The sequence below is a fragment of the Urocampus carinirostris genome, chromosome 1 (genome assembly GCF_059441175.1).
Source record: "Urocampus carinirostris isolate Australia breed hairy pipefish chromosome 1, RoL_Ucar_1.0, whole genome shotgun sequence".
Classification (NCBI taxonomy): Eukaryota; Metazoa; Chordata; class Actinopteri; order Syngnathiformes; family Syngnathidae; genus Urocampus; species Urocampus carinirostris.
Window position 1 is genome coordinate 5,784,352 of NC_142349.1, and position 24,891 is coordinate 5,809,242.

The 24,891-nt window shown below is 38.8% G+C and overlaps 2 protein-coding genes across 4 annotated transcripts in view; both read left to right on the forward strand.

Moving 5' to 3' along the window:
• The window catches only part of lrrc24 (leucine rich repeat containing 24), a 322,288-nt gene that overhangs the window by 190,661 nt on the left and 106,736 nt on the right, over positions 1-24,891 (forward strand). The window lies entirely within an intron of this gene.
• Positions 1-24,891, forward strand: part of slc6a9 (solute carrier family 6 member 9) — a 70,939-nt gene that overhangs the window by 37,955 nt on the left and 8,093 nt on the right. For all 3 annotated transcript variants that reach the window (XM_088347999.1, XM_088348075.1, XM_088348155.1), the window contains 9 exons: positions 306-437; positions 3,525-3,792; positions 7,483-7,615; positions 9,081-9,215; positions 11,926-12,029; positions 17,890-18,127; positions 22,612-22,746; positions 23,915-24,014; positions 24,476-24,576. In XM_088347999.1, coding sequence (XP_088204125.1) covers positions 306-437; positions 3,525-3,792; positions 7,483-7,615; positions 9,081-9,215; positions 11,926-12,029; positions 17,890-18,127; positions 22,612-22,746; positions 23,915-24,014; positions 24,476-24,576 — 1,346 coding nt within the window. The remainder of the gene's footprint in view (positions 1-305; positions 438-3,524; positions 3,793-7,482; positions 7,616-9,080; positions 9,216-11,925; positions 12,030-17,889; positions 18,128-22,611; positions 22,747-23,914; positions 24,015-24,475; positions 24,577-24,891) is intronic.

The following is a 24,891-nucleotide window of genomic DNA, read 5'->3' on the forward strand; positions in this document are numbered from 1 at the left end:
GTGGCATTGAGCAGCAGTGCAAATGGAATTTTTTACTTGTGTTTTAAAGAGGTCTCTAGAATTATTTTTGTGTGGGATGTTGAACATGTTCAAGCTTCTGTGTAAAATCTCTTTTATATGGACACCTACAATAAATGCATATAATCCATGAGTACAGATATTTTCCCACTTTTTTCAGGGTGTATGGTTGACTTCTTTGCCAGTAGTATTTTTTTTTAATCATGCATTTATTTTCTACCTGTTTGATTTATTTTGAGCTGTTCATTTTTTCAACTGAACTGTGTGTGTCTTGTCTCTTTTACCAGGTGCCTTCATGTTCCCTTACTTTATCATGTTGGTGTTCTGCGGCATTCCACTCTTCTTCCTTGAGTTGTCCTTCGGGCAGTTTGCCAGCCAGGGCTGTCTGGGTGTCTGGAAAATTAGTCCAATGTTCAAAGGTTTGTAATTTGTTTAAATGTTACATTTTGTTCATAGATTTGTTTACACATTTGCATCATACATTGCAACATTTCATGAATTGTGATGTGTTTATAAATTTTAAAGGAACTTCCCAACCTTATCAGATATAAAAAAATCCCAACAAGTTTTCAACCTAAAAAAATAGTAACATACAAAATAAACTGCACTACCCAAAAAACTAGACCAAAAATTGTACAAATTTTGCAAATACAGTAATGCCTTGCTCTATCGCGGTTTACTGTTTGCGGTTTCGAAACCTTGCGGATTTTCGTCGTGCATTGTGTTCTGCAGCAGACAACACACAGCAAATACTATCATGGGGACTGGCCGCCGAGGGCTCGGTGTGTGTGTTGGCTGGGTTTTACGGTCTTTGTGCATGACTGTGATAGGCTGGTGTATGCTTTCAAACAGTCAACATCAAGTGAGTGTGTCTGCCCAAATCAAACTGCTAGGCACAGCCACAGCAAGTATTTTAGCCGCTTGTTAAATTGAAAAGAAATTAATCAATTAAATTGGACCATTAGGAAAGTCAGAAATGCTGATCACCATCAGGTACTAATTGGATTGCTATCCGGTCCGGGATATTTTAAATTTGTGACTCTTGTATTTTAATTATCAAATAAACCTGTCTCAACCAAAGGATCCCTGATGCTAGCTTGCAGCTAGCAGGCCGCTCTCTACATCACATTTTGTCACTCTGAAAGGAGAAGCCCTCCAATTTTGTTGTAATATGGTGTAACGACAATAAAAACCATATATTCAACTGCAATTCTGTGTCAGTGTGTCAGTGGATATATAGATGTCATTTTGTTACGGTCATACATATTATATGTAAATATATCTAATTAATTGATGAATTGTGAATTTCCCTTCAGGGATGAATAAAGTATCTATCTATCTATCTATCTATCTATCTATCTATCTATGAATGTTTCTACTTCGCAGGTTTTCACTATCGTGGGACTGTTTGGGACACAACCCCTGCGAAAAATGAGGGATGACTGTACACAAAAACAAAAATGCCAGACTGAAAATCCATTGAAAAGTCCAATAATTTTGGCGCTTTCAATCAAATAATTAAGACGAGATTGGAGTAGGTTATTTCTATAATTTCTACTCCCCCAAAACCTATGCCATTGTAGGTCATTGTTTTTAGTGGACAACAAACTTGAATTTTTGGAAAAGCCGGTTTAAACAAATTCTTGGAAAAGTTGTATTTTAAAAAAGGTCTCGCCCTCATGTTTGTTAATGTATGTGAAACATGTTATTCCTGGAAGGGAAAACATGATGTCTCAACAGCGTCATGTAGCAAAGTCCAAAGTTATTATATGTTGACCTTGTGTCTTTTTAGTTGTACGTGAAAAATATTAACATTATTTACACTGCACTTTTATAACCAAGATTGTTTCCCTCCCTAATCCATTCCAATAGGCACAAACTTAATTGATATAGAGTGATGTTGGAGTAAATACAGTAATGTATTCAATAAAAATATGGTTTGCTGATCAAAAGTACAATTTAATTTACATTTTTTTTTCTTTTCCCATTTTTCCCCAACTTGAAAAATAAATTCATAAAAATAAGGCACATGAATCACTTAATCTCCCAAAACATAACAGATAATAAAATAATCAGCATAACTTAATCTCCTAACCTTTGAACATTCAAAACATTGTTTTGTTTTTTTTAATTTTTTTTTTGATTGTATTCTTTTTACATATTATTGGACGGTGTGGCTCGGCTCAAAAAAGCTTGAGAAACACTTACAGCTTATTACAATCATTTTTTGTTCTAATAGTTTGAGATGGGATGTTTAAGGTTGTGTCATATTCCATTATATAAAAACAACAAGACTTGCAGTTGATTAATAATAATACATCTAAAGTGTATGACATTTTTATTGTATTGCAGAAAACAAAGACCTTTATCACAATATTATTTATTCCGACACAGTCCTGTATATAAAGTCAACTGCGATGGGCGTATTACTGAAAAAAAAAGTTACAGTTTCAAGCTACTTCGTTTAAATAACATTTGTATTACCCCCGGACTACTGAAACCCTAAAAAAGTGCGTTACTCTGAAAGTAAATATCCAGTTACAAATTACCTTATATACTTAGACTGAAGCTTAACCCCTAAAACTCCTTAAAAATGCCAAATAATAAAAGAAATAGAAGAAAACATGTACAATAACCTTCGTAAGTGGTGAACCCTTAAAATTTATTGGCCTGTGCAATCTTGAGAGCTTACAAACTAACATGGCTGAGACACTCCAGATCCATTTTGCCTCTGGGCTTCACACCACTCGAAGATTTCCCTTTCCATTTCTGATTAATGTCCAAGATGTTTCCTTTTTTTCATTTGGCATGGCGTATTGCAAAAATAAATTTTCATTTAAAAAAAGACCAACATTCTGCAATCTTTTACCGTGAATTATGTATACACATTTGCCCTATTGCTTTCTTTGTTCCTGTATAAGCCACGCCCCCTCCACATTTTGCCTACCATTTGCTACTGGTGACACACAACCAAATATGCTCATATAAACTCACTCCCTTTCAGGGTTTCATTTTATAGTTTTGTATACTGCTTTGATGTGAGAATAAACGTTAAGAAGAATATCAGAGTATCAGTAGGGAGAAATTATGCTCTCTTGTACTCTGCCTGAGACTCTGCCACAGTAATTGCATTCAGTTGTACTATGTAGGTAGATATAACCATTCCAAACCTTTCAATTTGTTGTAATTAGTGTTGTGATGCTGGCAGATTTAGGGTTGAATATTACTTTGTGAGTAAAGGAAGGACGGTGAAAGATCAGAATACAGTGAATTTCTGTTCCTAAAACAGAGCGAAGTACACCATGACAGTTGAGTCATAACATTTTATGATTAACGCGTTACAGTACTCGTTACTGAGATAAGTACGGTAGTTGCGATCCTTTGTAACGTGTTACGCCCAACACTGACACTCAAATGCACCCCAAGTGACTATTTTCATTTACATTATTTGTGTTTATTATTGTCCAACCCACATTCATCACTAGCTCATCTCTTTTTCCCTGCAGGTGTTGGCTATGGCATGATGGTAGTGTCCACTTACATCGGGATCTACTACAATGTGGTTATCTGCATCGCCTTCTACTACTTTTTCTCATCCATGACTAACCTATTGCCATGGACATTCTGCAACAACCCCTGGAATACACCTGACTGCAGCGGCGTGGTGCCCATGGGCAACAGCAGCATGGCCAACGTCACGCACACTGTTGTCGAAGGGGTCCGCGAGGTCGTGAATCGCTCCAAGAGGACTAGCCCCAGTGAGGAATACTGGAAGTAAGTCTCTGTAAAAATAGACATCTGATAAGGAACCATTTACAATTCTTTACCGGAATAAGAAGTGCTGTATTGAAATCACTGCTTGGATGTCATTGGTGCATCTCCATATAAAGTAGGGGTCTCAAACTCAACGGCCATTTTCAGCCTGTGTGCCGCAGAGGTAAAACTGAGACTCAAAAAAATAAAGCCTGACCCAACCCAGGCACACGGGTATTAAAGCCTGACCCTTCCCAAACCTAAGCAATTAATTTGATTAGCAGGACAGAGTAGAATGCTTGAGTAGAATGCCCAGCAATGACAAGCCCAGCAATGACAAGTCCAGCAATGACAAGCCCGGCAACGACAAGTCCGGCCGGCAACAACAAAATCAAACATGATTTTTATCGTAAGTAGGGTCGCATTGGTGCTGGAGCCCATCCCAGCCGTCTTTGGGCAGTGGGCAGGGGACACCCTGAACTGGTTGCCAGCCAGTCGCAGGGCACATAGAGACAGACAACCATTCACCTATACAGACCTAGGGACAATTTGGACCGGCCAATTAACCTGACTTACAGGTTTTTGGATTGCGGGAGGAAAACCAACAGGGAGAAAATGCAAACACCCCACGGGGAGGCTTCGGTACCTTGACTTGAACCCTGAACCTCTGCACCGCGGGGCTGCGCGCTAACCACTAAGCCGTACTTTGTCTAAACATGTACAGTATATTTTATCTACCAAATCAACAACACAAACAATTATTTCAGCATCCTTCTTAGTTCTTTCCCCAGTTGCAGTCATGTTTGTGTTGCCTATTAGACGTAACAGTGCAGAATTTTACAGACTTCATCTTCATAAGCATTCTATGACAATGTCGTTTCCTACTAGTGACCGAGACGATAAGGATTAAAGGGAGAAATTGGCAAAATGATAACTGTTTTTTTTTGTTTTTTTTGTTTTTTTTTTCAAAAAAACAAATTCTGTACAAAAATTATTATATGGCGTACATAATCTTGAATGATAAAAAAATAATATAAAATATGGATAAAATGTATAAATTGACAGGTATGCATTCACTCCATTTTGTCTTGCGGCGGGACTTCACCTAGACCTTAATTCTGGAGGCCCCAAAGTAAATTTAGCAAATTGAGACACCCGATACAGAGAAGTTTGGGAAAAATGCAAGTGGAAGCAAAGAAACTAAGTTAAGCAATTCCTGTATTTGAACGGGGGTTTGTTGTGTTTGAGGTCCAAAGTGCATTTGTTACGTAAAGTCGGGTTACACATGTTGCACCTCAAAGGACTTGTTTGAAATATGTGGACTAAATTCCTGGAAATGCCATTGCGTGAGTGACATGCAATTTATGTAAACAGGGCCGGGTCAGTATGAATAAACCCCCCACAAATGTACACACACGCTTGCATAAAATTGCAATTCCTGCTGCATCTGAGAACTCATTGTCTGCCAGACAATTCGCAGTCACAGTTTCATGAATGATCAAGAATCTTGCTCAGCAGACCACACAATACAAGGGGATTATATCCAAATACAGTAGCTAATATTGCCCACCTTAATAATCTGCTGTAAATTAGGAAATTACTTCCTGCTATCTTGCTCTCATGCTTGGTTTTTATAATTTCTTATAACAGTTGAGGCTATTTTGCAAATACTTACAGATGAGAAGTCGTCAAACTTGCAGTGCGCGGGCCGGATTGGGCCTGTAACAGATTCTGGCCCGTGAGATGACGCTAAGAAAAGCACAGGAAAAAAGTGAAAAATGAGCTATAGTTTTAAATATGTCCATTTATGTCAGCATAGCTAGGCACCACTTTCAAAGGAGTCTTTCTTTTCTTTCTTTCTTTCTTTCTTTCTTTCCTTCTTTCTTTCTTTCTTTCTTTCTTTCTTTCTTTCTTTCTTTCTTTCCTTCTGTCCTTCTTTCTCTTTCTTTCATTGAATGTATTATTTTCTTTCTGTCTTTATTCTTCTCTTTCTCTGTCTTTTTCCTTTCTCCTTTTATCTCTCCCTCTCTTTTTTCCTCTTTCTCTTTCTTCCCCTCCCTCTCTTTGTCCCTCTTTGAACTCATTTTGTAAATTTGAACTTCCTTTGTAAACACTATACCCGAGGTTGCAGACCTCACTAACCTTTTACGTTAATGACAAATAAGACCACTTTGAATCTTATGCTAGACGCCATGAAAAAAAAAGAATAAGTCGTATTTAAAGCCACAATGTTTCAAATGTAGCAAACATAGGAATGGCATATACTCCGAAATGTATATTTATTTATTCCAGTGTTGTGCACATGCAATTTTAAACACAATAGTCAAGTCAAGTCTAGTCATTTTTATTTGTATAGCCCTAAATCACTAAGAGTCTCAAAGGGCTTCACAGATTATTACACTATATTACACAGACTATTTTTCCGAATATCATTATACATTCCGCTGCTCTGGAGCCAACGAGAAGAGTAGGTTATTTATATGCTATAGAGTAAAAGTGAGTTTTAAGCTTAGATTTAAACATTTCCACTGAGGTTGCAGATCGGATCTCAAGGGGAAGAGCATTCCACAGCACCAGTGCCCGGATGGAGAACGCTCTCGAACCAGCAGATATATATATATATATATATATATATATATATATATTGTGTCCCGGGGACTCACATGTTCCAAAATCTATGGGTCCCAACAGAGATCTATGGGTCCCCAAAATTTAGTGTTATCAAGGTTGAAATTGTAAATCGGCGACAAATATATAATATAAATCTATATATTCAGTCAGTTTTAATCATCATGGTTTATTGGTAATACAAATCAGTTATCACTTCAAGATTTTTTAGTTTACAACAATATTGTACATTATACAAAATAATATTGCTGAAATAATTATATTAATCTATATTTTCATTCAGTTTTAATCATCACAGTTAATTGGTAACACAAAGCAGTTACCACTTCAGATTTTTCAGTTTACAAAAATATTGTACGTTATACAAAATATTAATGCTGAAATATTAGTCTATATATTCATGCAGTTTTAATCATCTCAGTTAATTGGTAATACAAAAGGAGTTATCACTTCAGTTTTTTCAGTTTGGTTTGCCTTCCCGCCACAGTTGTAATGCCTTCTCAAGGTCCAATCCATTATTATCCTCCTGATAGCGTAACCAGGAATATAATTTAGTCAATTTCGGCAGAAAAGTCCTTTTCTTGCTAGGAGTTTCCCTTTGTTTATTTTCTTTTGTCGAATCGTTAGCTTCAACACACATGTTTTCCTTGCCACCGCAATCTTCTGAAACATTTCTCCGCCGTTTTTTCGTGCCTGAATTAATGCCGTTGTTATGACTCTCTGCATTGTGTTTCGACTTATTACTGACACTGAAAAAATTAACAATTTTGTGTTGATTTGCGCCTAATACTAACAGTTTTTTTCGGAGGCATACTTTCTTTCACTCAACGACAAGCACCACAACAATGACGTAATCTTGAGTGCGGTAAATCTTTGTTAAAAAAAAGGGTAATAATGGCAATTTTGTGTCAAAAATGTTGCGTCCCGGGGACGCACGTTGATTTCTAGGACGCAGGGACGCGGGCAAACGAGAACACTGATATATATATATATATATATATATATATATATATATATATATATATATATATATATATATATATATATATATGCTGTAAAATCATCCGAAATGTTTTATTTCAGACATTACGTGTTGGACATCTCTGATGACATCGGGAACTTTGGAGAAGTGCGCCTTCCCATCCTGGGCTGTTTGGCTGTGTCCTGGGTCGTTGTCTTCCTTTGTCTCATCAGGGGAGTGAAATCCTCTGGAAAGGTCAGTCCAACGTGGATCACTGACTCACAGATTGAGGTGTTGTTTGGACAGAACCAGCATGTATGGGTGGACTATACGAGGAGTATTTACCCGATCCAAGTAACACGGTCCGTACAGGTGCTTGAAATCCTTGAAAAAGCTTGACTTTAAGTCTTGTGATTTCTGGTGCCTGTAACCTGTTTCCATGTTTCTCAATAAGTCTGCTTAAAAATGAACTTGACACTGCCCTATGGTATGCTTTGCCATTGTACTTTTTCTTCCCACGGCAGCTGGCATTAATTTGTATTGCATTGTCCTATGAAGCTTCTAGAGTTCTCCCACAAGGACAGATGGATATTACACCTTAACAGAGCACTATGAAATGTGTATTAGTGCAAGGATTATGTATTAATTATGAAAATTTCTTATGGGCCATGCAAAAAATCAAGGTAGTGTTTCCCAATGTTAAATGGTAATGGGAAGAACTTCCTGCAACGAAAAATGTAAACTCCACATTACTGGATATTTTTTACTCAACACCTTTATCGGGGGAGGGTCTTTGTCTCAAAATTTTATAGACATGAATTGTTTAGACGAATTAACATGACTTGACATGAAATAAACATCCACAAATATATTCACAACTCAAGAGCGACAAATTGTCTATATTAATGCACACGCGGTATTTAAAATCTTATATGCAAATCTATGGACCCCGTTATGTGTTTGTATACAAGTGTAATATAGCATTGTCAAGGCAGAATGGTGGAATTCATGTCGTCTAACACAAGCGGATTCACAGGAAATTAGTAACATCTCAAATGAGCACCAAGAATGGGAAAACAGCAAATTGGCGATTGTATTTTAGTAATCAGTCAACCAAAAAGACGTTCTTTTGATTGGCACTACAAGGGGCAAGCCTCTTTGTGGAGCTTGTGTATGTTACCTTTTACCCCTCACACACAACGCAATTCCATAACAGCGAATAAATGGACGAAATTAGCGGCCCAGAGGACCAGTTGATATACACAGTGGCTTAGCTCAGACAAGTTAAACTCTTACTCCTTTTGTTTTCTTGTTCATGTAGCTTCCTTATTTTTTTAAAATATTTTACTTGTTTTGGTTTTTAGAAATTGTTTGAAAATAATCATGAATCCTTGCAGTACTTGTAATGCATATTCATAATAAATGACAACAACAACAAACTCTAGAATAATTGACTTTCCTTTGCTTGCGTCGACCAGAACTACATCCTTAGTGTTGGTGGGCTCCATAATATTGACTATAACGACAATTAATCAACACTTATTATCAACAAAACAATTACTTGTGATTTATTCCTCGAATGGTACTTGAGAAAATGGAAAAACCCCTTTGAAAGTCTTTAAAAAGTACTTGAATTTGGCCATGAAAAAGGTGTACAAACCATGAAGCTATTATTGTTGCGGTCTGGCTGGCGTCACAAAATGCTGTTTTGCATTTGCAGGTTGTGTACTTCACGGCCACGTTCCCTTATGTTGTTTTGACCATCTTGTTTGTTCGTGGGATTACGCTGGATGGAGCCCTCAACGGCATCATGTATTACTTGACTCCTCAGTGGCAGAAGGTCCTCGATGCAAAGGTATTTTCTACTGCAGAGTTGACAGAGTTTAATGGGACAGGTTTTGTTCTATCACGTGTGGTGTGGTTCGTGTTAGTTTAAATATGAAGTAACCTATATCTAATTCATCATTTTATTACAAGGAGGAGTGACAAGAGATCACATCCCTGTTAATTTATACCTTTCCCCCTTTGATCATTCCAAATTTTGTACGCCGTTCAATCTCGTTTTGCCCCATCCGGGTCTAATCTGGATCGTTTGTGATAGCAGACGACAACGCCAATGTAGATTCCTAATACTGTTGCGGTATTTGACATAGTCTGTCTTGCTATGAGTAAATAGGCGCCGTGTTGTGTTTGTAAAGTTTATCGGCTGAGGCGATTGGCTGAGGTTGAAAGAGATTGAGAGACTGTTAATAATACATAAGCACTCACTGTACATTTAAAGTAACTGTAACTTTAAACAACGCGCGCACAAAAAAATGCACATTTCTTTTGCTGGTAGTATTTGCACGTGCAAACTGAAACAAGCTGATGCTGGCGGTAAACAGTCACAAGAGGCAAGCTGTCTATAGTGGTAGCCTCTGGGAATGCTTGTGACCTGTATTTTCTGATGTAGTAGGAGCAAGATTTGTCTTACAAAAACAACTTGTGTATCGAAATTCTCGTATTTAAAGGTGGTCATATAAAAATGTAACAATGCACTATAAAAAAACTCTATTGTTTGGGCCTGAGGTGTGCGCCAAATCAGAATCTTTGGTCTCATTATCGCCCTCTGCCAAGGGGCAAGGTAACTGCGTACCTCACTCTAAATTTCAGACACTCATTCAGCACAGTAAAAAAAGTTACATACTAATTGTTTTTATAATATTCACAATATTATGTGTACATTCAGCATTTTGGAACAAGAAAAAAAAATGTGAAGTTAAATAAGAAAAAAAAAAAACGTAAAAATGGATTTAACCATTTAATACATTTTATATTTCCCAGGATGACTCATCAGCCTCACCTGCCTCCCCTGGCTGACGGTCACTGTTGTTTGTTACGCTAAAAAATATATTACTATGACTTAGAGAAGAGTTAATATGTATAAAAAGAGTGCAAGAATTATAAAATAAAATACTTCAAATTGACACCAATACCTTTACTCGTTAGATGTTCGATACATTTCTTACTAATTAAAACTAATTAAAACATCACATTTATTTTGGGGTTCATTGCTTAAAACATGTTCGTAAATTAACAAGTACACGTGAAAGCATTTGCCTAATGCGAGATCATAATCAAATTGAGGCCACAAATGAGTACTGTAGTATTTATACAAGGGCAACGCCAGTGTTTGTTTTTTTATCATCGACATAATTCGAGTCTTAATGATTCATCTGTAATTAAATATATTTATTTGTTTTATGTCTAGGGTTTATTTGTTTATTGGTCTTATTTTTAAATTTACGTTTTCAGGGCAAACACTTTAGGCCCAGACTGTTGTATTTGATAAAAAACACTTTAAAAACACTGTATTTTCCGCTCTATAAGGCGCACCGGGTTATAGGGCGCACCCCCAAAAAATAGTTTTTGGTCCTATATTTTCCATACATAAGGCGCACCGGTTTATAAGGCGCTACAATGGAAACGTCGACAAAACAGTCAGATAGTTCAGTCAAACTTATTACCCCCTTAACATTCCGAAAGCTTGCAAAGAAGCAAATACGTGTCTCAGACATGTACGGAAACAGTGTTCGACGATGTCACCAACCACTCAAATGCATCGTTCCAAATATCATTCGGAAGTTTAAAGTCTTGGGATTCAAGAGATGCCAAACATTTCTTAGTTTCCATTTTATTTTTTGCTGGCAACTGTGTGGACAGCAAAGTAAGAATTTTATTGTGCAGGGAAATGGGGTTCTTTACTGTGCATATGACAATAAACAATTTGAATTGAATTTAGTTTAAAAATAGACTCATCACAGTAACATCAAGATCGTTCTAAAACAAGATACCGGGAAAATATAAAGCCGCATAGCTCACCTAACTTCTCTTGCAGCCATCACGTTCAATAATGATACATAACCATGGTCTTCTTACAACCGTGAGTGTAGTAAATCCAGTAGAGTAAAATATTTACAAATACAGAATAGTAAAACATGTTTTCTTTATGCTGTAGTGCAACCCAACGTGTGATTCACATTCATCTTTTTCGGCCAATTGCAGGCTTTGTTTCGCCCCTTTAGCCTATGCGAGCCTGTAAATGATAAAAAGGATCCGCCCCGTTTACCTCCGAAACACTTTAGCCAATAGTGACCGATTCAAATGATGATTGACACATTGGTTAGGAAATGAAACGCCGGTATATAAATCCCAGCATGCACCGCAGACTACCTCGCCTTCGGGGGAAAATCTAGTCGGCGGCTGCTTGCCTTAGTTGCAAGACTTTGCGACTTAATATTGATCCATATATAAGGCGCACTGTATTATAAGGCGCATGGTCAGCTTTTAAAAAAATAAAGGCTTTTAGGTGCGCCTTATAGTGCAGAAAATACAGTAATTACCAAAAGTAAAGTTTGTAAAACTTTGTGATAATAAATTTCATTGAAACATTAGTCGAGTATCTCAACTGGCATGTCAAATTTTCTAAATACATTTTGTCATAAAAATTTAAAAAACAAACACGCACACTGTTCGAAGTCAATGCATTTTCCTTTGTGGTTACTGTTTTGTTGTTGCTTTTGTAGGTGTGGGGAGATGCCGCATCCCAAATTTTCTACTCCCTGGGGTGTGCTTGGGGCGGACTTATCACGATGGCGTCGTACAACAAGTTCCACAACAATTGTTTCAGGTGCTTTCAATTAATTACAATGAGAATTAACGCAAGACTATAGTATTTTCCACACTGTAAGGCAGACCAGATTATAAGGCGCACCCCAAGAAAACTGTCTTTTGTCAAGATGTCAATGACCTCTCGGTTTAATATGTATAGTAAGTAAAAGAGCTTCTATAGTATATTTTTAAAGACTTACCTACATACTGCTGATGTCTTATACAAGAATTAGGGTTTAGTTTCATGTATTTCTTGATGTCAATATCAAATCTTATGTTATTCTGAAGGGACACACTGATACATAATTTTTATTTTACTTTTAAGTTACTAATTTTGCAAGTCATTTGTTTTGATAAGAATTATTGATCAAAAGAAAATGTAGACAAAGAGAGCCGAATGGCTCCCTCGCCTGCTTGGGCCCCCGATCGAAGAAAGAGAGGGAGTTGGTCGCTGGTGCTTACTTTTAAAAGTCTTGTGACGTCGCTGACGGACGAAAGCCCGTCATTTGAGCCTGCTGCGTATGTTCCTGCTAAGGTACTGCAGATTTAACAAGATGAAGTTCTCTAGACGCCAAATGGAGCCAATTTCATTCAGACACGCAATAAAGAATCTCTAGCATGAATCATGAAACAGCACATAAAGGCAAATCCAAATATTTCAATCAATCAATAATTGTTTGTGATTTTGGCCATTTCAAACATGTATGACAATTACACTAAAATTATATATATTTCATAACTTCCACTTGAGTTTGTATAGTGTGATGAGTTGGTTCAGGTGTAAACTGCAGTCACTCAACTTTCAAAAAAAAACGTTAACGCATTCAATGCCAAATATAAGGCTTTTTTTCCCCCCATGGTTAGTGGATTTAGCATTCTTTTTATGCCGCAGCCTGCCTGGGAACAGAAAAATTGGATCTGTTACAGAACCACTGTGTGTGACATCCGTGAGGAAGTGGCAAAGTGTTTATGGCTTGTGCGTGTTTGTGTGGTTCTGATTAAACATTATTTTATTTGCAATAGTTAGCTTAGCACAAAGAGATTAAGGAGGAAAATGAAAGCTAGCAAAACTTTGAAATTCCATAAGGGAGACAAGGTAGAAATGATGAAGAGGTCTCTGAAAATTTGGAATAGGGTAACGAAGCAGGTGCATTGCCGATTGTTGTGTCAAGTTACTGCAATGGACACCAAGTGAATGGGAGTTAATTGAAAGAAAGAGCAATAAAGGGGAGGACATAATTTACTCCCCTGAGCTCTTCTTCTTTAAGGTTGGGTGTGCACAAAACTACATTCATGCCCAAATCACCTTCCAGTGGACAGCAGCAACCCCACTAATTTCCCCTTGCTGGTGATGGCATGAGGGATGCAGGGCTGTGCATTTCACCCCTAGGTCTTTTGTAGGCTGAATTAATGCAACCCTCGATAAATATTCTATGGCTATAAAACATTTACTTTAGCAGCAGCTGTGACACGTATTAAAAGTATCCATTATAACCACATGAAATTGCACATATTAAGGAATACAACCATATTTTACTCACCAACAATCTATTTTATTGATGAACAAAATCAATTTTCCTTTCTTCTCTCAAAAATATTTAAATATTGTACAGATTCAGTGTTTTTCAGTTCCATCAAGAAGTTCTTTTCTTTTGCCATCAAAGCTAATGCTGAATGGCAAGCCTGCCCTGTCGTATTTCTGGGCATATGTTTGTATTTGATTTAGGGCTGAAAAGGTCGGTTCAACAGGAGAGTGGACATTTTTCACTGCCCTCTGGCCAATGACATATCCCATGGCACACGAGCAAGCACAGGCCCAGCCAACTCGAATTCTTATTGGTTAAACCAACAGCTTTATTAACACTGTTGTTATGCTTCAGTACCTGCAAAGTTTATTGTGAAGGTCTCAGAGTGGATTTCTGACCATAGTTAAGTCAAGTAATGGCTAAATTGTGATTGCTCAAATGCTTAAATATGAAAGCACAAATCTGGAAGCAGCCCAACCAGGGGGGTAACAATAAAACAAAGCTGACAGACAAGTTGTGATTATTTTTTAAGTGTTTATGAACAAAATATAATCAAAATCGCATTATTCAGATATTTTTAGAGGGCCTTGCTGGCCATGACGGCCCACCACTCAAGGAATGTGAATCAATGCTGAGGTGAAATATTTAGAATGAAAATAATGACTTTCGTGCTGCAACACTGACTTCCAAGCACCGGAATTTGTTTGGACGTCAGCATGTTGCTCCAGCGCTTCTATGTACACAGATGTGCTGGATGCCACGAGCACTACTCGACCCCACACCATCGCATATGCTGGCCTTTAACTGAAAGCAATCCAGATGGTGCTTTTCCTCAGGGGTGTACATGACATGACATATGACATTTCCCCCAAAAATTTGAAATGTGAACTTGTCACAATAGTTGGTCTGTATTGTTTGGATCAGGGGTGGGCAAACCTTTTGAAACATGGGCTCCATCGGATTCAAAATTTTGCATATGGGTCAAGCAGGGGTGGAGTGCTCGTTTGTGATGTTTTTCAGATTCTCAGATTCAGATTCAGATCTACTTTATTGTCATTCTAGTACACGTGTATACAGAACGAAATGTCGATACATCTGACCTGCACACTTTCCTTGAATGTACAAATATAAATAAAATGTTGTATTGAGTTGGAGTATTGAGTACTAATAATATACTAAATAATTATGGCTATGTATAGTATTTTACAGTAGTGCAAATAGTGCAAGAGGAACAGCTAACCAGATGTGCAAAATGGGCAGTCAGGTAAACCAGTCAGGTAAACAGTAACAATAACACTGTAACAATAACACTGTAAGTACAATAGTGCAGAGAAAGAGATGTGCACCTCACACTGCAGTACCTCTTCCCAGAGGCTAGCAGAGTGAAAAGTCCATGATGGGGGTGAAAGGGGTCCCTGATAATGTTCTTAGCTTGGGATAGGCAGCGCTTCTGGCCAATGTCCTGAATGGAGGGGAGAGAAGTCCGGATAATTTTCTCTGCTGTCCTCGTCACCCTCCTCACACTACCCCAGTCGGAAGCGCTGCAGCCTCCACACCACACAGAGATACAGCTGGTCAGGATACTCACTATGGTGCCCCTGTAGAATGTGTTGAAGGAGGGTGGGGGCAGGTGGGCTCTCCTCATCCTCCGCAGGAAGTACAGGCGCTGCTGTGCCCTCTTTACCAGTGATGCAGTGTTCACGGACCAGGTGAGTTTGTTTGTAATGTGCACCCCTAGGAACTTGATGTTGCTGACAACCTCCACAGCCTTGTTGTTGATGAGAAGTGGGGCATGTTTGGGCTGGTTTTTCCTGTAGTCGATAATGATCTCTTTAGTTTTGCCAGCATTCAGGACCAGGCTGTTGTTCCTGCACCAGCCCACCAACTGCTCCACCTTCTCTCTGTAGGCCAGGTCTTTGTCATCCCTGATGAGCCCCACCACTGTTGTGTCGTCCGCAAACTTCACGATGTGGTTTGTGGCTGACCTAGGGACGCAGTCGTGTCATCAGGGTGAACAGCAAGGGGCTCAGGACACAGCCTTGGGGGGAGCCCGTGCTGAGGGTGATGACACCGGAGATGTTCTGACCAATCCGCACTGACTGGGGTCTGTCAGTGAGGAAGTCTAACAGCCAGTTCCGCAGGGGGGTGTTGAAACCCAGGAGTCTCATTTTGTCTACCAGGTGTTGTGGGATGATGGTGTTGAATGCTGAACTGAAGTCCAGGAACAGCATCCGCACATGGGTGTTCTTCTCCTCTAGGTGTGTCAGGCTCAGGTGAAGCGCAGAGGAGATGGCATCCCCGGTGGAGCGGTTTGTCCGGTTCTTTTGTTAGTGTAGTCTGAAAATATGTTTCTGTAGTGCAGTGGTTACCTCCTTCGCCTAACACGCGAAGGGTCCCCGGTTTGAGACCGGTTGGCCTGGACAGGGATGGGAGCCACCAGGCTGTACTAGCCCAGGACTCACTACAGGAAATGGTGCCCCAACCAACCACAATAGTAAAAAGAGTTAAAACGCATCCAGTTCTTTATTCTAAAAATAAGGCCCTAATTAGCAGTAAAATATCTTAAACCCAATTTTCATTTTGTCATTAATAAGAATTATATTTGTTGGGGAAAAAAAGAAAACAAGAAAAAAAGGAACACGCTGACTGAGGCTGCGATGATAGATCTAAGCCAGGAGATGGCGGCAGAGAGTAGCCAAATTTCAAGTTGATGACAGCACCTTAAAGCACTAAATTCGATCAAATGTCTCACTTATAAGGCAAAAGGGCAAGGAATTAGGTTTTTATTTAACCAGCATTTGCATTTTATAGTGAAAAACTACTGTTGCCTTTTTTCTTGATAAATAATATAAACACAATATGAATACATTTAGTAATGTTTTTGTATGTTGGTTTTATTGGCTTTATGAAAAAATGTTTTTTATGGGGGAGTAGGAACCACGTGGTGTTGCGACAGAGGCTAGTGAGAGGTTTGTTCGCAGGGCCCTGACTGGCCCCTGGGCCGTACTTTGGATACATTTTGGTTAAGGCATCCAGTAAACTGTGAACCTGTGCCTTTAATGTGTCACATACTGTAAACAAAGGACATACCGTGCTCAAACACAAAGCTTAATTTCAACAAAAATATGAAAACCCCATATGGATGCAATGCGTATTGTAGAATGTAATACAGTACTCAGTTTCTAAACAAAGTAGTTTCCCCTCAGTATATTAGGATCCACTATCAGTATTTTTTCCCAATAAACAGTTGCCCGTCATTGCCGAGGTCCGGCTCATCTATTAAAAGCAGGATGACGCTTTACACTGAAAAACAACAGCGACCAGTTGATGGAGGTGCTTTATCTGAGTCAGAGCAGGAGGATTTTTCAAACATGGAAACCAGTATTATGTGTTTCGTATTGGAGAGGAAACCCCGTCCCCCAAAATAAGCCTAGAGAGGGATGGGCACAGCCAGGCTGACACACTACAGAAAGTGGTCTCCTGACGACCCTGGCGCTTTAGTGATCCGTGAGCCGTGAGTTTACAAAGAGACTCCAGGGACCAGAGTGACACCAATATTGTTAAAATGTAGAAAATGTGCCGTGGTAATTCATTTCATCAACAAATAAGCACAACTTATTTATAAGCTTGTTATTTCCAATCACACCTGTTAATTACCGTCATGATCGTTCTGTCACGGGGGCACTGTCCATTTTTCATTTCCTTTCATCCCCTCTTTTTAATGAAGGGCTTAAATGCTCTTTCAAATATATTGAAAACTAAACTAGAAGAGTACCTTTAATGGTACAGTCAGTTATCAATATAGTTCTGGTCGCCAATTGTGCTGTTGGAAACGGATGGTGTACTACTGTAGCTCCAGTGGCCCCAAACTCAATTGAGTTTGAGTGCTCAAGTCAACTCAAGTCAAGTCAAAATGTCTCAAAGGACTGCACACATTACAATGACACTATCCCCTGATCTTAAACCAACATGCGGGCAAAGAAAAACTAAAAAAAAAACTAAAAATAAGAAACCTTGAGAAGGGGCCTCACAAGTGGTAATCCCCCTTCCAGGATGACCAGGTAGCAACATGTACCGTAAGGTTATAATGAACTATTCATTAACAGGTCATTTAAATTTGACATGAGACACAGTAGCTACTTTCAATATTTTATGACAGTTTCTATTTTTTGTCTTCAATTTGTCTTCAAATTCAAAAAATCACAAAATTCCGACATTTGAGCAGGTGTGTGTACTTCTTATACACCATATATAGACTCAAAAAGGTGAAGAGTTTTGATATTTTCACCCTCAATTAACTTTCTATTTTTCACCAAACGATTAACTTCATTCATCCTGTTTTTGCATGCACAGAGACAGCATCATCATCAGCATAACCAACTGTGCCACCAGCGTCTATGCCGGCTTTGTCATCTTCTCCATCCTGGGCTTCATGGCACACCACCTCAACGTCCCCGTGTCAGATGTGGCTGACCATGGCCCGGGACTCGCGTTTGTGGCTTACCCAGAAGCCCTCACTCTGTTGCCCATTTCTCCACTATGGTCTCTTCTCTTCTTCTTCATGTTAATCCTTCTTGGATTGGGAACTCAGGTAATGTTTGAAGGCAAATGTATGCGTTGGCATTTTCTTTTATAATGGGGGTCGGGAATGTATGGCTCACAAGCTCTTTTCATGAGTACATCTGGCTGGAGATAAAACAAGGGCCATAGTAATCTTCTCTGCGACTTTTATTTTTAGCGTATGCGCAGCCGAAGCAACAATAAAATGGCCGTTCGGTCCAAAAAGCTATAGGGCTAATCTTTCAACTCAGCTTTATACTTACGATGCTCCACATACAGACCAGTTTTGGCTGTACTTCCCTAAGGAATCCCTCCTGGATGCTCATTAAACAATCTGCGTTCACTGTTGACTAAATGATGTGATGTGACGAAATGATGAAAACCCACTGAACAAACTGTTAACGCTCGAAAATACCAGCCAAGCACGCAGAGCAATTTAATTTGGTGAGCTGTAGGGTTGGGCGGATTTCTGCACACATAGCACACTTCCCTAAATACATCCCTATCCTTCTCATTTGCAGTCTTTTGTGACATTTTACAAGAAAACTCTGCTTGTGCCTTGTGTCGAAATAATTATTTCTGAAAATAATGATCAATATGAGCCTCATCGATCTTAACTGTGAGAGCGAGAGCAAGATAAGAGGGAGAGAGTGGGAATGAGGGAGAGAGAGAGAGAGAGAAAGAGAGAGAGAGAGAGAGAGAGAGACCAACAAACAAATAACAAAGCATGTTCGGAGAAGCAAAAAACGAAAACTTTTAAATTCAAAACTCATTACGCTGACATCAAAGGCACGTTATGATATAAATTATTGTTATATATTATTTTAGTAGGTCATAAGAATAATATTTTTAGGCAACTAAAGTACTTACGAATGGCGGGTTGATTACATCCCAAAATCAAATCAAAATGAAGCATGCATTTACACACGTCCGTTGCGCATGCAACGGGGGAAAAGAGGAGAGTGGGTATGGTTGCTTTGTTGAATTTTGTCTTAAAATATAAGGTATTTTGCTTTCATGGCTCTTTGGGTCAAAAAGGTTCCCGAATTTTCCCCAGAACTCTGGTATGGAAGTAAAACTCCCACGTTCATTTCGTTTAGTTCTATGGGAGGTCTTCTGGTGGAGTCAGCCTCGCACGGATGTAGGATATCATACATATGTAACCGGGGTGTACCCGTCCCACCAAGGATCCACATTCAGGCTGGACTGGATGATGAGGCTTTTATTTCAATTACTGCAATGAGCAACACAACATACACACACCATGTGATTAGCACATCTGCTGGTTCCCAACATTGTGAGCAACGCGCTGGAGACTGCTCTGAACATTTCAAATAGTTTCCCTTTCAGTTGACACGAAATACATTTCAGAAAATCAACAATCACAATCATTTTTGCATACATTTTAACAAGATACTTTTAACAAGTGATCGTATAGTGGTTTTAGCTTTTACAATGAATTCAACTCGACATATTTTTTTATATGAATTTTAACCAACATCATGCTTTTTTATATATTTGTGAACATAGAAATATAATTACAATAACGGGTGTAAAAACGGGAACAATTTACCTGCAATGAGTGACAAAACATACACACAGCATGTGATTAGCACCTTCGTTAGCTTTCAACATCTATGAGGGAAATTAGCATTTCAGTACAAAGTACGGCAAAAGTAACATAAATGAGAACAGAAACAAAATTAAAATACATCTAAACAGCTTGACAACATCAGTTATATTACTGCGTATGTTGCAAAATTTGCCAGTTGAGTTTAAACGGCGGCGCAGTGGTTAGCGCTTGTGCGGCACAGTTCATGTCATGGGAACCTGTCGTGGGTTCAAATCCAGCTTCAGACTTCCTGTGCGGAGTTTGTATGTTCTCCCCGTGCTTGCGTGGGTTTCCTCCGGGCACTCCGGTTTCCTCCCACGTTCCAAAAACATGCATTTCAGGTGAATTGGCCGGTCCAAATTGTCCCTAGGTGTGAATGAGCGAATGAGTTGTCTGTCCCTGTGTGCCCTGCGATTGGCTGGCAACCAGTTCAGGGTGTCCCCTGCCCACTGCCCGGAGATGGCTGGGATGGGCTCCAGCCCCCCCGCGACCCTAATGAGGATAAGCGGTACGGCTGATGAGATGAGATGAGATGAGTTTAAACTTTTTGCTGAGCACCAAAACATCGTGGCTTACCGTTAGCAGTGCGCTTGAGACTGCTAACAATATCCGGATTTTGGTCATTAAATCAGAATCACCTAACTTTACCTTACCCCATACCAGCAGATAGCGCTGTTGGCTTCATCATTGCATACACAGACTATACACACATTTCATCAGGAATTTCAACAAAACAAAAGTTATTATTACACCCGTTACACATATTCCTTTTCTTTGGCACTTCAGAGCGCAGATGTATGTTCTGCATCCACTAAAATGTATTCAAAATGGTTCCAATAGCCTCTCCAATGCTCATTGCTGTAGGCTGCCCCACTTGATTTTTTCTTGCCCAAAATCAACTGCATGGATGCCTTTATGACGTGTCATATACGACAATTACTCATTTCTTTTTATGTAACATTAGAAGGTGATACAACAATAAACTGTAATGTTTCACTTGTAAAAGCAATAAGCATGCACCAGACTAGAAGATTTTGCTTTTCCTTGTCTTGCAGCGACTTCTGTAGGAATTACCCTCCATAGCACAATACATGTAATTGGTTCAGTCCCTCCCGCAATTGCGTCCAACTGATTGGTAATGCTGAAAGGTGTGGTTAAGGTAAAGCTAGGGACTCCCTGGCTGACTTTGTAAAAAGGGACTTGTGTCCAGAGGTGGGTAGTAACGGAGTACATTTACTGGGTTACATTTATTTGAGTAGGTTTTGGGAAATTTCATACTTCTAGTATTTTTAAATCCCTACACTTTTACTCTTACTCGAGTAAACTTGTGAAGAAAAAACGGTACTTTTACACCGATTCATTAGGCAACATTTAAGTCGTTACTTCGTTACTCAATAAATCCCCTCCACGTCTGTCTATCTCCGCTAAGGCGGCGCATTTATTTTGATGCCGAGCTCCTCCAGGTTCTACCATGTATAACCAATCAAACGTAGCAGCCTCGTCACGTGACCATATTCAATTTCAGCGAGAGAAATGTTGTTTAAGGATAAAACAGATCGAAAATGTCGCTTAACAACAATACCCACTATTAAAACACAGAAGAGGAGGAGCCCCATTGGCCTCTCATCAAAAGCATGTTCCCTTTAAAAACGGTGCCTGTTAAGATAGGTATTGGGGCTTTAATTGTGCTACTTGGTGCTACATGTGCTTAATTGATTTTTTTCATTTAGACTAATTTTATTTTAAGGGGCGGCAGTAGCTCAGGAGGTAGAGCGCTCGTCTTGGGATCAAGGGATCCCAGTTCGAATCCCGGCTCGTCCGTGTTACATGTCGAAGTGTCCTTGGGTAAGACACTGAACCCCTAACACCCCCAATAAGCAGGTTAGCGCCTTACATGGCTGCAAGGCCGCTATTGGGAAATGTGGAGCACATTGTTAAGCCCTTTGGGAAATCATTGACTTGAAAAGCGCTATATAAATGCAGATCATTTCATTTCATCATATTTGATTGTTTATTAAAGCACTTAAATTTATGTTGATTATTTTAATCTACTTTTAAATTAAAGGGGATGTTTGTTGATTGGATGGACAAAAATCGATAAAAGAATTTTGTTCGATAATTTGATGATCTGATTGGTTGTTTAAAAAAATAAAAATAATACGACGTTGCTACAGATACTGGAATAATTATTCACCAGGTAAAAAAAGTACCTGGTCTTTTACTCAAATAAGTATTTGGATGACTATTTTTACTTCTACTTGAGTAATATTATTCTGAAGTAACAGTACTTTTACTTCAGTAAAATCTTTGGCTACTCTACCCACCTCTTCTTGAGTCCCTCACTTTACCAATTTACCCTATGCTTTGCGAATGATTCACACACCTTTATCCTCAATTGTAGACGCACTTTTTCGAGAATACGGTGTAAAATTCAGTCAAAGGGGGACTCATCAGATTGAGCCTAAATATAACACATGGTTCAAATAGGGTACTGAAATAGGCTTCCTCAAATGAGTAATGGTTATGTGGACGCGCACCTAGTAGGTGCCAAAACAATAAAAATAAACAACAGGTTAATTTTTAAGTGTAGGAATTGGAACATAACCTTTATGTCATACATTTGTGTCTGAGGTAAAGGTTCCGTGTTAAATCATGTTTATCTACTTTAGCAACAGATTGTTGTCGGGATGCCTTTCTCAATTGTGACTATTACTGTCATAGTGCCCTTCAACAAAGCACCAAAAACCCTGAACACTTAATTCACAATCACACACTGTGTTGTGTGTGGGCACTTGATTTATCCAGCTTTTCATTTCCTCATATGATTCATCATCGGATCAAAGAAAATGAATACTAGCTCGACTGCTCCTTTCCCACTCCTTTGTTTTTTTGTTTTTTTGTAGTTCTGTTTGTTGGAGACACTGGTGACGGCAATCGTTGATGAGATCGGCACAGACTGGATCATCAAAAACAAGACTGTGGTGACACTCTCCGTAGCAGTGGTTGGTTTCTTGCTGGGAGTCCCACTAACAACTCAGGTGAGGCCAAAACAAACATGCTTTGTATCCCTCAAAACTGTAATGCGTTCTCAGGCATGAAAATATCTCACCTTTTGGAGGAATTCACTGTTTCGAAGTAAAAGAGGATGGCTTACGTGAACTGTGTAGATCCAAGGAGAACATATTTTGTAGGGGAGGGGTGTGGTGAATGTGAGATTTGGCTGAGAATGAACAGGACATTTGAAGCTGTACTTCGAGTAGTAGCAGGACTACTTGCCTCTTGGGCCATGCAACTGTTATGTTCAAAGCGCGGATCACAGCCCTTGAAGGATCCCGTCACGGATGAATAAAACTAAATTTCTGCGTTTCTAGCCAATGAGGGTGGAGTATGCTCAACTTCAGCCCATATGTCATAATACAAGTGGAATAAAGAATTCCAATCTAAATGATCTGGCAGGCTTAATGGGTTGCACGTTAGCCAGTTCTAAATTTAGGCCTATGTTTTATTTTCCTTCTTTTGGGTTTATTTCATCGATCCTTCATAAAGAACAAGCTTCTCTCTCTTTGATGAGTGAACAGATAATATGGAATATGACCTATACATACTATATTGCCCTTGTCAAAAACTTAATTGATACCATCTTTGCAAAAACAGCTATAATATACATATTCATCAAAGCTCTAATGGCTATTTGGCCATTTGACAAGCATTCTTAATCGGCATAACAATAAAACTGTGGTTATAAAACGACTGCTGCAATTGTACAGTCAACAGAGTTTAATAAAATGACTCTACAGTATAGCCTAAATGTAAATTTGAATGCGTAATAGTTAAAATAATGCAACTTAGAAGAAAGTCCAAAAAGACGCAATAAAACCTATTAATTTTTTCAAACGTGTGACAGTAATAGTGCCAGATGCATCTATGGGCATAATCCTAGTATAGTTGTCAGCCTAGTCAGGCTAGCTGTAGAGAATAAATCACCAGAGTAATTGGGCTGGGCTGATGTTGATCTGCTTTCATACAAGCGATTTGAGGCGAAATTCAGCCAAGATAACACACATATCAATATTGAGTTGGGTTCTACCGAAACATATGTCCTCCACACTCTTCTCAAATTTTTAACCACGGGCCCCTTTTTCATGCTTGCATTCTGTTCAATGAGAAATAAAATGAGCCCTTTATTTCTTTTGCTTATGTCTGCAGGCGGGAATCTACTGGTTGCTCCTGATGGATAACTACGCTGCTAGTTTCTCGTTGGTCATCATTTCCTGCATTATGTGTGTCTGCATCATGTATGTCTATGGTAAGGAGTTGTAGAGGTGTTCTTTAAGTTTACATTGTGCATGTGGGATTGAAATGACTTTTTTAAAGATTGGATATATAGTGTGGATTACTGAGGAATTGGTGGCCCAGTACTTGTTTTCAATATTTTTCAATGGTTGGCTTAGCTATTATGGAAATTCATTTTTGTGACCTCTGACAAATGATTTCTATTTTCTGGTGAATATCAAAATATTTATAGTTTAACATATAGGATTGCCCATTAAATTTCTCGATTTGGCATAATCAAATGCGCTATAAATGCTCCTTTGTCTTTAGCTCCAACTAAAGCTACTTTTTAAACCCCTAATATATAAGATTCCATACTTTTTCAATGGTAATCACTATTAAATTGAGTGAAACCTTTTTATTTTAAACCATATTTTGCGAACTTGGAGCTAGAGTTTGCACAAATCATATCTTTACATTTGTTTTTTAATCCAGGTCACCAGAACTACTTTAAAGATGTGGAGATGATGTTAGGTTTTCCTCCCCCACTCTTCTTCAAAGTCTGTTGGAGGTTTATCTCGCCTGTCATTATATCGGTAAGTAAAACACTCACAGCAAACCAAAGGTCTTCCACCATATCACTAGTGCATTTAAAGACTATGACCTACATTTCAAGCTAAGCTGTTCCACATTGTTTCCTATTTCCTAACTTCTCGTACTAATCTTTCTGACTGGCAAATGAATGCATGGGACTACTATCAGAATTTTCCAGCCACACTTACAGTTTGTGTTCACTAAGCTTCTTGGCCAACAATTAAAAGACATTGATGGGGATTGCTGGTCAGTTTTTAGGAATGTCTTTCCTCTTTGTCATAGACTGAGAACTGCTCTCTTTAAGCAAGTGATACAAA